Source organism: Mus pahari, chromosome 17, assembly GCF_900095145.1.
Source record: "Mus pahari chromosome 17, PAHARI_EIJ_v1.1, whole genome shotgun sequence".
NCBI classification, from domain to species: Eukaryota; Metazoa; Chordata; class Mammalia; order Rodentia; family Muridae; genus Mus; species Mus pahari.
The window spans coordinates 3,580,157-3,592,514 of record NC_034606.1 but is presented as its reverse complement, the minus strand read 5'-3'; the positions used below and the strand labels follow the sequence as shown (position 1 = coordinate 3,592,514).

The 12,358-nt window shown below is 42.5% G+C and overlaps 1 protein-coding gene across 1 annotated transcript in view; it reads left to right on the top strand.

Moving 5' to 3' along the window:
• Pabpc1 (poly(A) binding protein cytoplasmic 1) overlaps positions 1-6,644 on the top strand; it is a 13,999-nt gene extending 7,355 nt beyond the window's left edge. Inside the window, exons 5-15 of the mRNA XM_021216205.1 lie at positions 592-686; positions 1,004-1,141; positions 1,315-1,410; positions 2,642-2,914; positions 3,097-3,187; positions 3,928-4,038; positions 4,113-4,267; positions 4,726-4,810; positions 5,161-5,291; positions 5,621-5,713; positions 6,205-6,644. Of these exons, the coding sequence (XP_021071864.1) occupies positions 592-686; positions 1,004-1,141; positions 1,315-1,410; positions 2,642-2,914; positions 3,097-3,187; positions 3,928-4,038; positions 4,113-4,267; positions 4,726-4,810; positions 5,161-5,291; positions 5,621-5,713 (1,268 nt within the window). The 3' untranslated portion in view covers positions 6,205-6,644. The remainder of the gene's footprint in view (positions 1-591; positions 687-1,003; positions 1,142-1,314; positions 1,411-2,641; positions 2,915-3,096; positions 3,188-3,927; positions 4,039-4,112; positions 4,268-4,725; positions 4,811-5,160; positions 5,292-5,620; positions 5,714-6,204) is intronic.
• The last annotated feature ends 5,714 nt before the right edge of the window (positions 6,645-12,358 follow it).

The following is a 12,358-nucleotide window of genomic DNA, read 5'->3' as shown; positions in this document are numbered from 1 at the left end:
AAATCCGCCTGCCTCTGCCTCCCAAGTGCTCGGATTAAAGGCATGCGCCACCATCGACCGGCTGCTTATGATCTCTTCCACAAAGGGGAAGGCAGAACTTGTGTTTTAAGAAATCTCCTTTCAGCCGGGCGTGGTGGCCCACACCTTCTAATCCCAGCACTCAGGAGGCGGAGGCAGGTAGATTTCGAAGTTCGAAGCCAGCCTGGTCTACAAAGTGAGTTCCAGGACAGCCAGGGCTATGCACAGAAACCCTGTCTCAAAAACAAACAAACAAAAAGAAGCATTCTTTCAGGTATTTTGTGCCTGCAGATCTAGCCATTCTCTATACTTACTGTTAAAAAGCAGATGACCAAAGAAGACTTTGAAAGATTATTTTGACCAAGAAAAGTCAAGTTAATGATGCAAAGGGACAACTACTGAGCTAAGAATAAAATCTCCGATAAGCTTGAAAGATAAATCTAACAGTATTTAGAATTGCACATGGGAGACCAGTAAAACCTTAGGGGCCGGGAGGGCTGGGACTTTTGTGTTAGATGTTAGGACATGAAATGTGTACATGGACTACTTTTAAATTACTCAAACTTTTTTTAGGGCCTGCCTTAAGTGTGAAAGTAATGACAGATGAAAGTGGAAAATCCAAAGGATTCGGATTCGTAAGCTTTGAAAGGCATGAAGATGCGCAGAAAGTAAGAGACTAAATCATTTTTTATTCTATCAAGGGCATGTATGTACAAAACTGTTGCTCTGGTATTGGAATTTATATACATTATTGAAATGTGTATATATTTATATGCTGACATTAATGGAAACATTACATATTGTAATAAATTATTTTCATTCTATGTATTAGTTGGGAGTGTGTAGGCCCTTTAGCCTGGAGATTTGGGGATGGGTCTGTTGTTAATGTTAGTAATTGGATTAAATTTCCTTGTTAATGAGATATATGTACTTTTACAAGTAACAGAAGTGTTTTTTGTTGTCCCTTTTTTCTGGTTTCTATAAGGCTGTGGATGAGATGAATGGAAAGGAGCTCAATGGAAAACAGATTTATGTTGGTCGAGCTCAGAAAAAAGTGGAACGGCAGACGGAACTTAAGCGCAAATTTGAGCAGATGAAGCAAGACAGGATCACCAGATATCAGGTTCATATTTACTCAGGCAGCACATAAGACAGGGATGAGGGAACCCATTTTATGTTCGTTTCAGTTACTCCCAGGTAACAATTGAGAGGGAGAGATGCGGGCTCTAAAGTAATAGGTGTGCGAGGGTACCTCGATAGTCTTCCGGCCTCTCTTCACAGTTTTCTTCTTTGCAGGGTGTGAACCTTTATGTGAAAAATCTTGATGACGGTATTGATGATGAGCGTCTCCGGAAGGAGTTTTCTCCGTTTGGTACAATCACCAGTGCAAAAGTAAGTGTGTGCGCTATACTTTTGAGAGTGTGCCAGCCTATTTTTAAGCTAGGGACTTGTTGATCCTTAGGTTCTGCTTTATCACTAACTGCAGCTCACTGATAGCTGTTGACTTACGTAGTTCATTCTGGGTAGTCAGCCTCCGCCCAAGTAAGATCCTATTGCAAAAAAGACGGAGTCAGATTGCAAAGCAATAGGCTTCTAACCTAAATTTTAGGATTTTGGTTTAAGAACTGTGGGTGTTTTATCCACAATTTGTGGCTACCTCTCCCCTTCATTCTGATTTCTGAGACATGTCCATCGACTTAAGACTTTTGTTAGAAACAAAATATTTACAGGTATATTAAGTGAGTGCAAATAAGTAACGTAGGCATGCTTGCCCCGTGTTTCAGCGTGCACTTTTATAGAATTTGTATTTCTAGTGTTTTTGAAGGTCTTTCATTTCAGTGTTGTGCCTGCATTAATGTTGTTTGAATTGACTTTTGTCTGTGGTATATGGGAGGGACATAAAATGTAATATAACTTTTCTGGGGGTCAGAGGGCTGGTAAGTTAAACTAAACTATAGGACATGAGTTTAGCTTTTATTTTTATTTACTAAAATGAAACCAGATTTGCCAAGCAATACAAAGCGATGCTTAAAATGGCAAATAAAGGGTCCTTTGTGTACTGGTGACAAAAATGAGCTAGTTATAGTGTAAGCACTTCATACTTCCTGGAATTGCTGGGGTGACATGTGTTCAGATGGAGACAATCCTGGGCATCTCCTGCTCTAACAGATTTGTCAGTAGAGTAAGAAGTAGTCCTGTCAGCTGGGTGTGGTGGCACACAGCTTTAATCCCAGCAGAGGCAGAGAGGCAGGCGGATTTGTCAGTTCAAGGCCAGCCTGGTCTACAGAGTGAGTTCCAGGACCAGCCAGGGCTACACAGAGAAACCCTGTCTTGTCGTTTGAATGCAGTTTAAATCATTTACTGATGTGCCTGTGTGGTTGTCTTGATTTAAGGAGGACTGTTTCATGTTGGACTTTTAATTGTGCAATTCTTTTCTCATTGCTACCATAGATAATAGATCTAATATTACATGTCTGCACCTTTGATGCTCTTAAGTACTGATTGTAAGGAACTAACACAGGATGGCTCTAGCATTAACAAGATTATTTGGTTCAATAACTGACTATAAGAGACTGTTCTTGGTTACTCTATCATTTCCCTAACTTTTTCTTTTTTCTTATAGGTAATGATGGAGGGTGGGCGCAGCAAAGGCTTTGGTTTTGTATGTTTCTCATCCCCTGAAGAAGCCACTAAAGCAGTTACAGAGATGAATGGTAGAATTGTGGCCACGAAGCCACTGTATGTAGCTTTAGCTCAGCGCAAAGAAGAGCGCCAGGCTCACCTCACTAACCAGTATATGCAGAGGATGGCAAGTGTACGAGCTGTGCCCAACCCCGTGATCAACCCCTACCAGCCAGCACCTCCTTCAGGTTACTTCATGGCAGCTATCCCACAGGTGAGTGTGAAGAAGAAACTAAGTCAGGTTGGCTTCATAAGCTCTCCAAGACAAAGCACTAAGTTATTTGAATTGGGAAGACAAATGGCAAGGGTGGTCAGTTGTTTGAGGGCATGTAATGATAGTCGTGTCTTGTGTGGGGGTTACACCCTAAAGCTGATGGACTTACTTTCTTTACCCAGACTCAGAACCGTGCTGCATACTATCCTCCTAGCCAAATCGCTCAACTAAGACCAAGTCCTCGCTGGACTGCTCAGGGTGCCAGACCTCATCGTAAGCCACGTTCCGTTGTGTCTGGGGGGGTGGGGGGTGTGGGGGGTGGGGGCATGTGTGTAGCTCAGTGATAAGAACAATTAACTTCCCATGTGCTAGGCTGTGGGATCAATTCCCCAGTGCTATCATGAGGCAAATTTGTCCTATTGCAGTGATAAATTGTTCCTACTTGTAGCTTAGGCTGGCCCTGACCTAGCAAGCCTCCTACCTTATCTTTGTGACTGCTAAGATGGGTATGGACTGACTGTCATGCCCAGTTCCAAGTTTAAAAACAAAGAAAATTACCATCAGTGGGTATTTGCTTCAATTCTTCATTTGCCTTGGTAGCAATAGCTTTCATTCTACAGGGTTGTGTGTGGCATTTAGGTCCTTGCCCATGGTATAGCAAGCTGGGAGCTCTTGGTGTTCCTTTTCTTTTTTTTTTTTTTCCCCCTTCGAGATGGTTTCTCTGTATAGCCCTAGCTGTCCTGGAACTCACTCTGTAGACCAGGCTGGCCTCGAACTCAAAATCCGCCTGCCTCTGCCTCTCAAGTGCTGGGAGTGTGCCACCACACCCGGCTTTGGTGTTTCTTTTTAATCCTACTTTTTTTTTTTTTTTTTTAATCTCAGATATTAAATTGAAATTCACTTTCTATAAGAGTCTTTTGACTTTTCATACAACCCTTAGCCCTAGGAAAGCTTAGGCTTTGACTCACTCAGTGAAGTTCCTAGTTCATACAGGTTCTTTCCTTTGAATGCAGCATTCCAGAATATGCCCGGTGCTATCCGCCCAGCTGCTCCTAGACCACCATTTAGTACGATGAGACCAGCTTCCTCACAGGTTCCACGAGTCATGTCAACACAGCGTGTTGGTGAGTCTTAAACCTCTCTGAAAAGATTGTTCCCCAACTTAAAATGGCACAATTAAAGGCATTTTTCTCTTTAGCTAACACATCAACACAGACAATGGGTCCACGTCCTGCAGCTGCTGCTGCTGCAGCCACTCCTGCTGTCCGCACCGTTCCCCAGTATAAATATGCTGCGGGAGTCCGCAATCCCCAGCAACATCTTAATGCACAGCCACAAGTTACCATGCAACAGGTATAGTTTAATCATTTGTTTGCAAGGGTCATAATGCTCAGCTGAAATCCAAGGTCTGATGGTGACTTCACAGACTACGAGCATAGACTGTCTGGGCCATCTTATTAGTTGGTTATATGTGAAGAAAGTTGGCAGGCAGCCAGCAGTCTCCCTATGTGGTGTTTTGTTTAGGATGGATGTGAGGTACATGTTAAGGGAAAATTCATTTGTATTAGACTTCATCTTTTTCCTAGTCCTGGAACCAAAAACTATAAAGAAGACTAAATTGTAATTGTATCTCAAGCGCAGATGTGTCAGATGGGATTTATCTGTACTTGCTGACCTTTAGTCAGTATTGCTCTCAGCTTCTCTTGGTCAAATTCAGGTAGTACTCTGTCCTTCCTATGACTATCCATTGAGGGCTGGCTAGTTTATGTCTCATTACTTAGGTATTAAGAGGGTTTCTGTTTTATATGTAGCCCGCTGTTCATGTGCAAGGTCAAGAACCTTTAACTGCTTCCATGTTGGCATCTGCACCCCCACAAGAGCAGAAGCAAATGTTGGGTAAGTAACTTTGTTGTCTTGGCCTGTTGATAAAAATAACAAGGATCATTTAGACACTTTGCACCTAAAGTGAGATGGCTTAGGATGGTATGTGAAGGAATACTGGAAAACATGGTGGGCCACTGTTTGCCATTGATACTCTACTCTAGCCTTGGAACAAGGAAGCATTGTCTTATGTTAATACTGAACACTTGAGGGACTGATACCACCAGAGAAGTGACTGCCTTGTGACAGATTGTGATATACATATGGGTGTGGTAGCGAGTATGTATTATATATTAAATAAAGTAGGTTCCTAAACCCCTAGTTGATAATGGCCATTGCTGCTCTCATTAGAGTGTCTGTTCTAGGTGAACGGCTGTTTCCTCTTATCCAAGCCATGCACCCTTCTCTTGCTGGCAAAATCACTGGCATGCTGTTGGAGATTGATAACTCAGAATTACTTCACATGCTCGAGTCTCCAGAGTCTCTCCGCTCAAAGGTACTGTGTGCTTTCAGCCTATGATCTTCACAGATTTATTTTACAGAACATGTAAATGGAGCCCTTATACAAATGAATGTACAATTAGGCTTTATATATACTGACTACAAACTTGAGATAGATAAACCTAGTAGTGCTTGTTTTCTCTCTTTTGGGTAACTTGCTCAAAGCTCACTGCTAGTAGATTGCAAAGCTTGCTCAGATCAGTTTGTTCAGCTCCTGCGGCCGGATTCATGAATGCTGCTGCTTTTAGAGCTCATTTTAAAGTGTTTGGTGAGAATTTCCTTGCTGCACTTTCCCCTTGAGCCATTATGTTCACCGTTTTCCAGGTTGATGAAGCTGTAGCTGTACTACAAGCCCACCAAGCGAAAGAGGCTGCCCAGAAAGCAGTGACCAGTGCCACTGGTGTGCCAACTGTCTAAGTGAGTTCTCCCTCGCCCACTTGCCCGAGACATAAGGACATTAGGTCAGCTTTCCATATACATGATAGACTCTTTTCACCGTATACTGACCAGCAGTTTTAAGTCAATACTTGGAAATAGATTTTGCATAGTAAGTTGTATGCAATGTCCTGTAACAGAAACTGGCTTTCATAAATAATACTTTTTAAAAAATTGGGTGATGGCTTTAAGTGGTTTCCCACTACCAGGAAACTGTTAGTGAGTGCTTGGTTGAGTGTGTGTGTGTGTGTGTGTGTATACATACACACACACACACACACACACACATACATTAAGGTCAACAGTAAAAGAATTACTAGAACCCTGTTTTTTGTAGGCCAGGTTGTATGTGATTTAATAGCTGTATTAAAGGAGTGGGTGTGGCTGTACCAGTACCAACAGGCAGCAGACTGACCCACTGAATTCAGGCAAGGGCTTTAATTATTGTCTTTTTTTTTTTTTAACACTTACAGATTGATCAGGGACCACGAACAGAAACTCGTGCTTCACCGAAGAAAAATATCTTAAACATCGAAAAATTTAAATATTATGAAAAAAAAACATTGCAAAATATAAAATAAATAAAAAAAGGAAAGGAAACTTTGAACCTTATGTACCGAGCAAATGCCAGGTCTAGCAAACAGTGCTAGTCCTAGATTACTTGATTTAAAACAACAAAAAATACAAAAAAATAGTAAAATATAAAAACAAATTAATGTTTTATAGACCCTGGGAAAAGAATTTTCAGCAAAGTACAAAAATTTAAAGCATTCCTTTCTTTAATTTTGTAATTCTTTACTGTGGAATAGCTTGGGACATCAGTTCTGTTTTAAGGAGCAGAACTGATGACTAAGCAAGGAAACGTAATTTGGATTATAAAATTCTTGCTTTAATAAAAATTCCTTAAACAGTACATGGCTATGCTTTTATTTACTTTGGTCCTTTGGCCAGTTGGCAGGTGTAGCAGCAGTTGCTGACTTAATAGTACAGAGCTGAAAGCAGCTACCAATTCTGCGAAGCATATGCAGTTTGGGGGTAGGGTGGATTTAGACAAGCTGTGTTAAAATTGGGGTCAAATGCATGCATATAAAATGGTACCTCATCTTATGGCTTCTCCCTGGAATCACTTTGGCTTTTGAAACGTGCTTGACTAGACTGGGAGTCTTGGTTTGCTTTTTTCTGTGTCCTACAGTTGATTGAAACAGGGATTCCATATTGCCCTTATTTGGCCTGGGGCTTATGGCCACCCTGACACCCATCTTAAGTGTTGGGATCACAGAATATCACCAGATTTGGCTTTTGAAAAGGATCCTTGGGAAGGCAAACACCTTTCTTAAATTTAGTAAGGTTTGAGGCTTTGATGTTTTGAAGCCGGTTCTAATTTGAAAAGCTAAGTTGTGTGAAGTTATACAATTCAGGGAGATAGGGTATGCCTAGACTGGCTTTTTTCTTGTTGCATGACTGGAATTAATTTCTCTGTTTTAAGTAGCTGTGTTAATAGATGGTGGGCAGAAGCAGTAAGTCTGCATGGTCTTTATGTCCTACAGAAATTGCTACAGATACGTGAAGAGTTTATTTGCACATTTGGCTTGGCTTTTGAGTCAGGGTCTAGCTCTGTAAACCAGATCCACCTGCTTCTCTCTCACCTCCTGGGTGTTGGTTTTAAGGGTGTGTGATACCACTGCTGGGCTTAGATTTTTCTATATAAGTGGAAATTGAAACTGGTTTACAGTAGTTGATGCCAAGGACTTGGGTTACCTAACAGTATTACAGATGAGATTTAAGGTTTACAGCTTGAGTTATAAATGTTACAGGATTTGTTTAGGGCCATGAGTACTTGAATATACTGTATATGAGTACACTGTAGCTGTCTTCAGACACTGAAGGGTGTCAGATCCCAGTTGTCAGCCTCTTCAACCTCCATGTTTTGTACTTTACAGTGAGCACCAGTTACAGTGCAGACATGTTGGTTTGCTTTCATTTCATGTGCTGAGTTTATACCATCTGTGTGCCTGACTGATGCCCAGGGAACCGAGATGAGGGCCTCAAATCAACTGAAAGTTGTGAGCCACCATGAGTAATGGGTGCCCTCTGCAAGAGCAGTAATTGCTCTTAGCCCCCAAGACAAGTCCATACATTAAAGATGTCTTAAACTTAACCATTCTCCCCTTGGAATAGTTTTTGCTCATTCAGAATTGGTGGAAACACCAAGGGTGTTGACAGTATATCCAGAAGCTATCATTTTTATCTAATTTACTTTTTTGATTATGACTTTAAGCTTGTATAGCTTCAGGGTAGATTTTGAGCTGGATAGCAGTGAAGACAACTGGTAAGCTGCTGTGGTGCTCTGCTGCTGAGGTGCTGTGTAAGGGCCAACTGGAAACTGGACTTTCCATTGCTGCATGTGCTCCCACAGGTAGAAGTGAGGTTAATGTGCTTTGTTCCCAGGATGCAACCTGCTATTACTCCTTTCCCTCAGCTCAGGTTAACCCCCTGTGAGATACTATGTACTTTGAATTTCTTACTCTTGAGATAAAGTGACGGTCCAGGCTATGCACTTAAGGCAAGCCTCAATTTAGAACAGGTTAATGAACATGTTCCAGTTCTGATGAAAGCCAAGTCCAGCAGGGCACCGGCTGGTTCTGCTAGGCTAGTGGAGGAGACCTGGAGTAAGCCTGCACAGTCAGACCAGGCCTTTACATTTACTCTGATGCAACTAGAACCTGTCTTCACTGCCACCTTCTCACTCCTGCCCCTTGGGTACCTTTCAGATGTGGCTATGACTATGCCTGGTTCCAAGTGCTGTGTTGTTGATGTGGCTTACCTGCTGTAGGTTGTGTGCATGTTTGGGCAAGTTTGTATCCTCTAAAAGGGTAGGAAAACATGCAAGCTACTTAGTTACTGACAATACTCCAGGAAAACTTAGGTAGCATGGAGTATTAACCTCAAATTAGCATTCCTTCTATAGTCAGGGATTTGTATATTACATAAAAAACATGTCCACTGATAAAACAAACACATTAATAGATGAATGTATGGTTGCTGATAGAATTCTAATAACACATGTATGGCACATGGATTTTTTGTGTTGTGCTGATTTCAGATGAGACTCGTTCTGTGGCTACTACATATGGAGGCTTTAGGAAATACCTTGCCCAACAACTGGTAATGGAGCTGGGTTAGCCTTCCCTGCGCCACACAAGAAGCATCACCCCAGTCACAGGAACTTGGCCTGCCTTTGCCCTGAAGAAGGGGACTAAGAGGCAAGGCAAATAGCATATTTTAAAGTTTCAAATCATGCTTTTGATGAACCTTACAGGGTAGTTAAAAGAAATGAACAAGTCCTTTGGAAGAGTGTATTTCCTAATTTTCTTTGGACCAATTGGAAAATATTACTTTGACACATTTTTTTTCTTTTAACCTGTGAAATTACAATGCTGACCCCATGAGCTTCTGTAACAATTAGAATATCAAACTTTTCTGAACAGGTTTTTCAGAGTGTGATAAAATGCCAGTTGTCACCCATGAAGAAATTGACAAATGGAAACTGAAATAATGAACACTTGTAATTGATTGGGACAGGCTTTCCAGCTCTTCGTTGACACACACCTGTGGACTTGGGGAAGCCTTAGTCACTAGGTCACCACAGCCAGAGGTCATGCATCCTCGGCACACGGGCTGCGGTGCCGTGTCGCTGTCTAGTGAGATCGTGGATGTATACCAATTTAGGAACATCACCCATTCCCTAGTTTTATTTTCAGAATTTTTTACTACCTAGAATTTTTTTTTTTCCCCAAGACAGGGTTTCTCTGTGCACTCCTGGCTGTCCTGGCACTTACTCTAGACCAGGCCGGCCTTGAACTCAGAAATCTGCCTGCCTCTGTCTCCCAAGTGCTGGGATTGAAGGCGTGTACCACCACGCCCGGCTTTCTACCTAGATTTAATTTTGCATAATTTTCCAATCTGTGTACTGTTAAGTATAAAAACAGTGTTCACTAGTATGTGCGATATGGTCTCAGTGTAGCCCTGGCCTTTGACAGACTGAGCTGGCCTCTGGCTCTCAGGAGCCCGCCTATTCCGACTTCCTGAGTAGTAGGATTACAAGTGTGTCCACATGGGTATTTCGGCCAGTGTTTATACCAGTGTAGTCACCTGTAAAATAAAATAAAAGGATACTATTTCTAGTCTTCAATTTTCCCTTGTGCCTCCCCTCAGTTTATTATCCCACACACCCCAAATGAAAACTAGCTCTGCTATACATTCATTTGTGTATGTATGGTAGTTCTTAAACTTGAAATGAGCTTAAGTTCCTGTGCTTGGCTTCTGTGGACTAGTATGATATCTGCACTATATATATATATATATATCAGTACTTTGGCTACCTTGAGATAATACGTGAATACATGAAAGTTTATCCATTGTCTTGTGTGTCTAAACTTGTGGGTTTGGTTCTTGACTGTAAAGATAAGCCTGTGAGTAGGCAGGAATCAGTACAACAGACAGTGTCGGGTGTTAAACTACAGTGATCATTGCTGTGATTGGACGTATTGCACTGGGACAAGGCCCAGTTCTCCTCGGACAGTGAAACATCACTGTAGGACAATTAGTGTTTTCATATTGATTTCCAAAGAAGTTATTTCAGAGTGTCTGCAAATCAGGCTAAAATGTAGATTCTTAATGGATTATAAAGTTAAATGTCGTAAAGTATGTGCCATTTGTGAACTTAAACCTACACTTAAATTTTTCCTTTGAAGATTAACTTTCTATTTTAACTGTGTGAATGCTTTACCTGTGTGCACACCTGCACCACTTCATTCTTGGTACCTCTCTGGAGGCCAGAAGCATCAGAGTCCTTGGAACTGGAGTTACAGATGGTCTACAAGCTACCCTGTGGGTGCCAGGAATCAAACCTAGCTGCTCTGTAAGGCCAGATGGCTCTTAACCGCTGAGCCATCTCTCCAGCCCTAAAGTTTAGTTTAGTTTAGTTTTTTTTTTTTTTTTAATATTTTGATAGTTTAAGTTTCATATTGATAACTTTCCATACTTTTCACCTCCAGTCAGAGGTTAGGGAGAAGATTGCCATTGCAAGGAGAGGCCTATAGTGACAGCAGAAACAAGCCAGAGCTTTGCAATGAGCGCTGGCCTGAATGCTGGGGTTCTAGATGAGGGAGACTTAGCCTCGTGCTTCCAGAAGGCAGACACAGGCAGACCCACCCCAGCAGGCACCCAGGCAGAGGAGTGCATCTGCATTTGCAGCAAATGCTTCCAGTAGCAAATGCTGTTCATTGTAGGTACAAGCTTTGCCTAGACGTGGAGAACGTTGTAGGATAGTTTTGGGAATTTTCAGAGATTCAGAGGCTGAACCCTTTGCTGCTTGGCATTTCCACTTATCTTTCTTTATGGAACTAAGATTGAACCTGGGACCACCATTCTGTCTGTCTATCGACATGGTCTGGCTGAGTTGGGCATGTTAGCTTGGGTCTCCTGGACCCCTGGGGTTCCAGATACCACTAACTCAGTCTGATGTACGCTGTTTCCCTGGGAGAAGGAGTTCTTCCTGAGTTCTCTTACGCAGGCAGCACAGTCTGGGGAGACATGCAGGTAATTTACACCCCGCTTGTCAGTCCTTCCATGTCCCCGCACCTCCTCTTTGCCGGTCTAGGGCAACTATGGCATTAAGTTGTCTTTCTTACTGGTCCCCAGGTTTTTTTGTTTGTTGTTTGTTTGTTGTTGCTTTCTTTTCTGTAATTGAGATTATTTTATAAATGTTCTTCAACTTGTTCATTGCCATGTCCTGAACGCTAGCTCCAGGCAGGGGCTCTCAGTCTGCACAGTGGCTGCGCCCTCCTCACCTGAGCAGTCATTCACTGAACTAACTTCCTCCTGACCGACCGACAGTTTGTAGAGACTCTCAGACTCCCTGTCCTTCCAAGCTTCCTCCTCACGGAACCAGCACTGGCTGCTTGGTTGAATCCCCTGTTTGCGCACAGTGGTTTTCTGTTTGGTAGCTCTTGATGTGGGCTGCTGTAAGGAAGGTTATCTCTACAGCTGCTGATGAGTTGCCAGGGAAAAGCCACTATTTCTACTTTAAACCCAGCTTACAGTCTATCGTGTCTTTATCTCGGGTATTCTCACTTTCTCAGACGCGGTCTGTAGGTGCCCTTGTGTCCCGTGAGCCCCACTCGTGAGTTTAACTTCAAGGTTTATTTATACCTAAGTTCATCCTAGCCCTAGAACCAGACATGTGGGATGTGTGTGTGTGTGTGTGTGTGTGTGTGTGTGTGTCTGTGTGGGTGATGTCAGGATGAGTGTACACATCTATCAGGACAACTTTCATGGATGAAACTAGGGCTTTGGTGGCAAGCACCCTTCCTTCCCTTTAAACCACTGGACCTGCCTTCTCCCCCCCCCCCCCCCTTAATTGTGAAGACTTCTCTTTTGAGACAGGGTCTCATAGTGTGGCCTAGGCTGACCTTGAACTCACTGTGTAGCCTAGGCCAGCCTCAGAACTTGTTGCCCCAGCTTTTCAAGTGTTTGGATTATAGCAGGGATCTCTTTCAACCTTGGCATCGTGACTCTTTGGGTGGAATCACCCTTTCACATGGGGTCACAGTTATCATAATATAT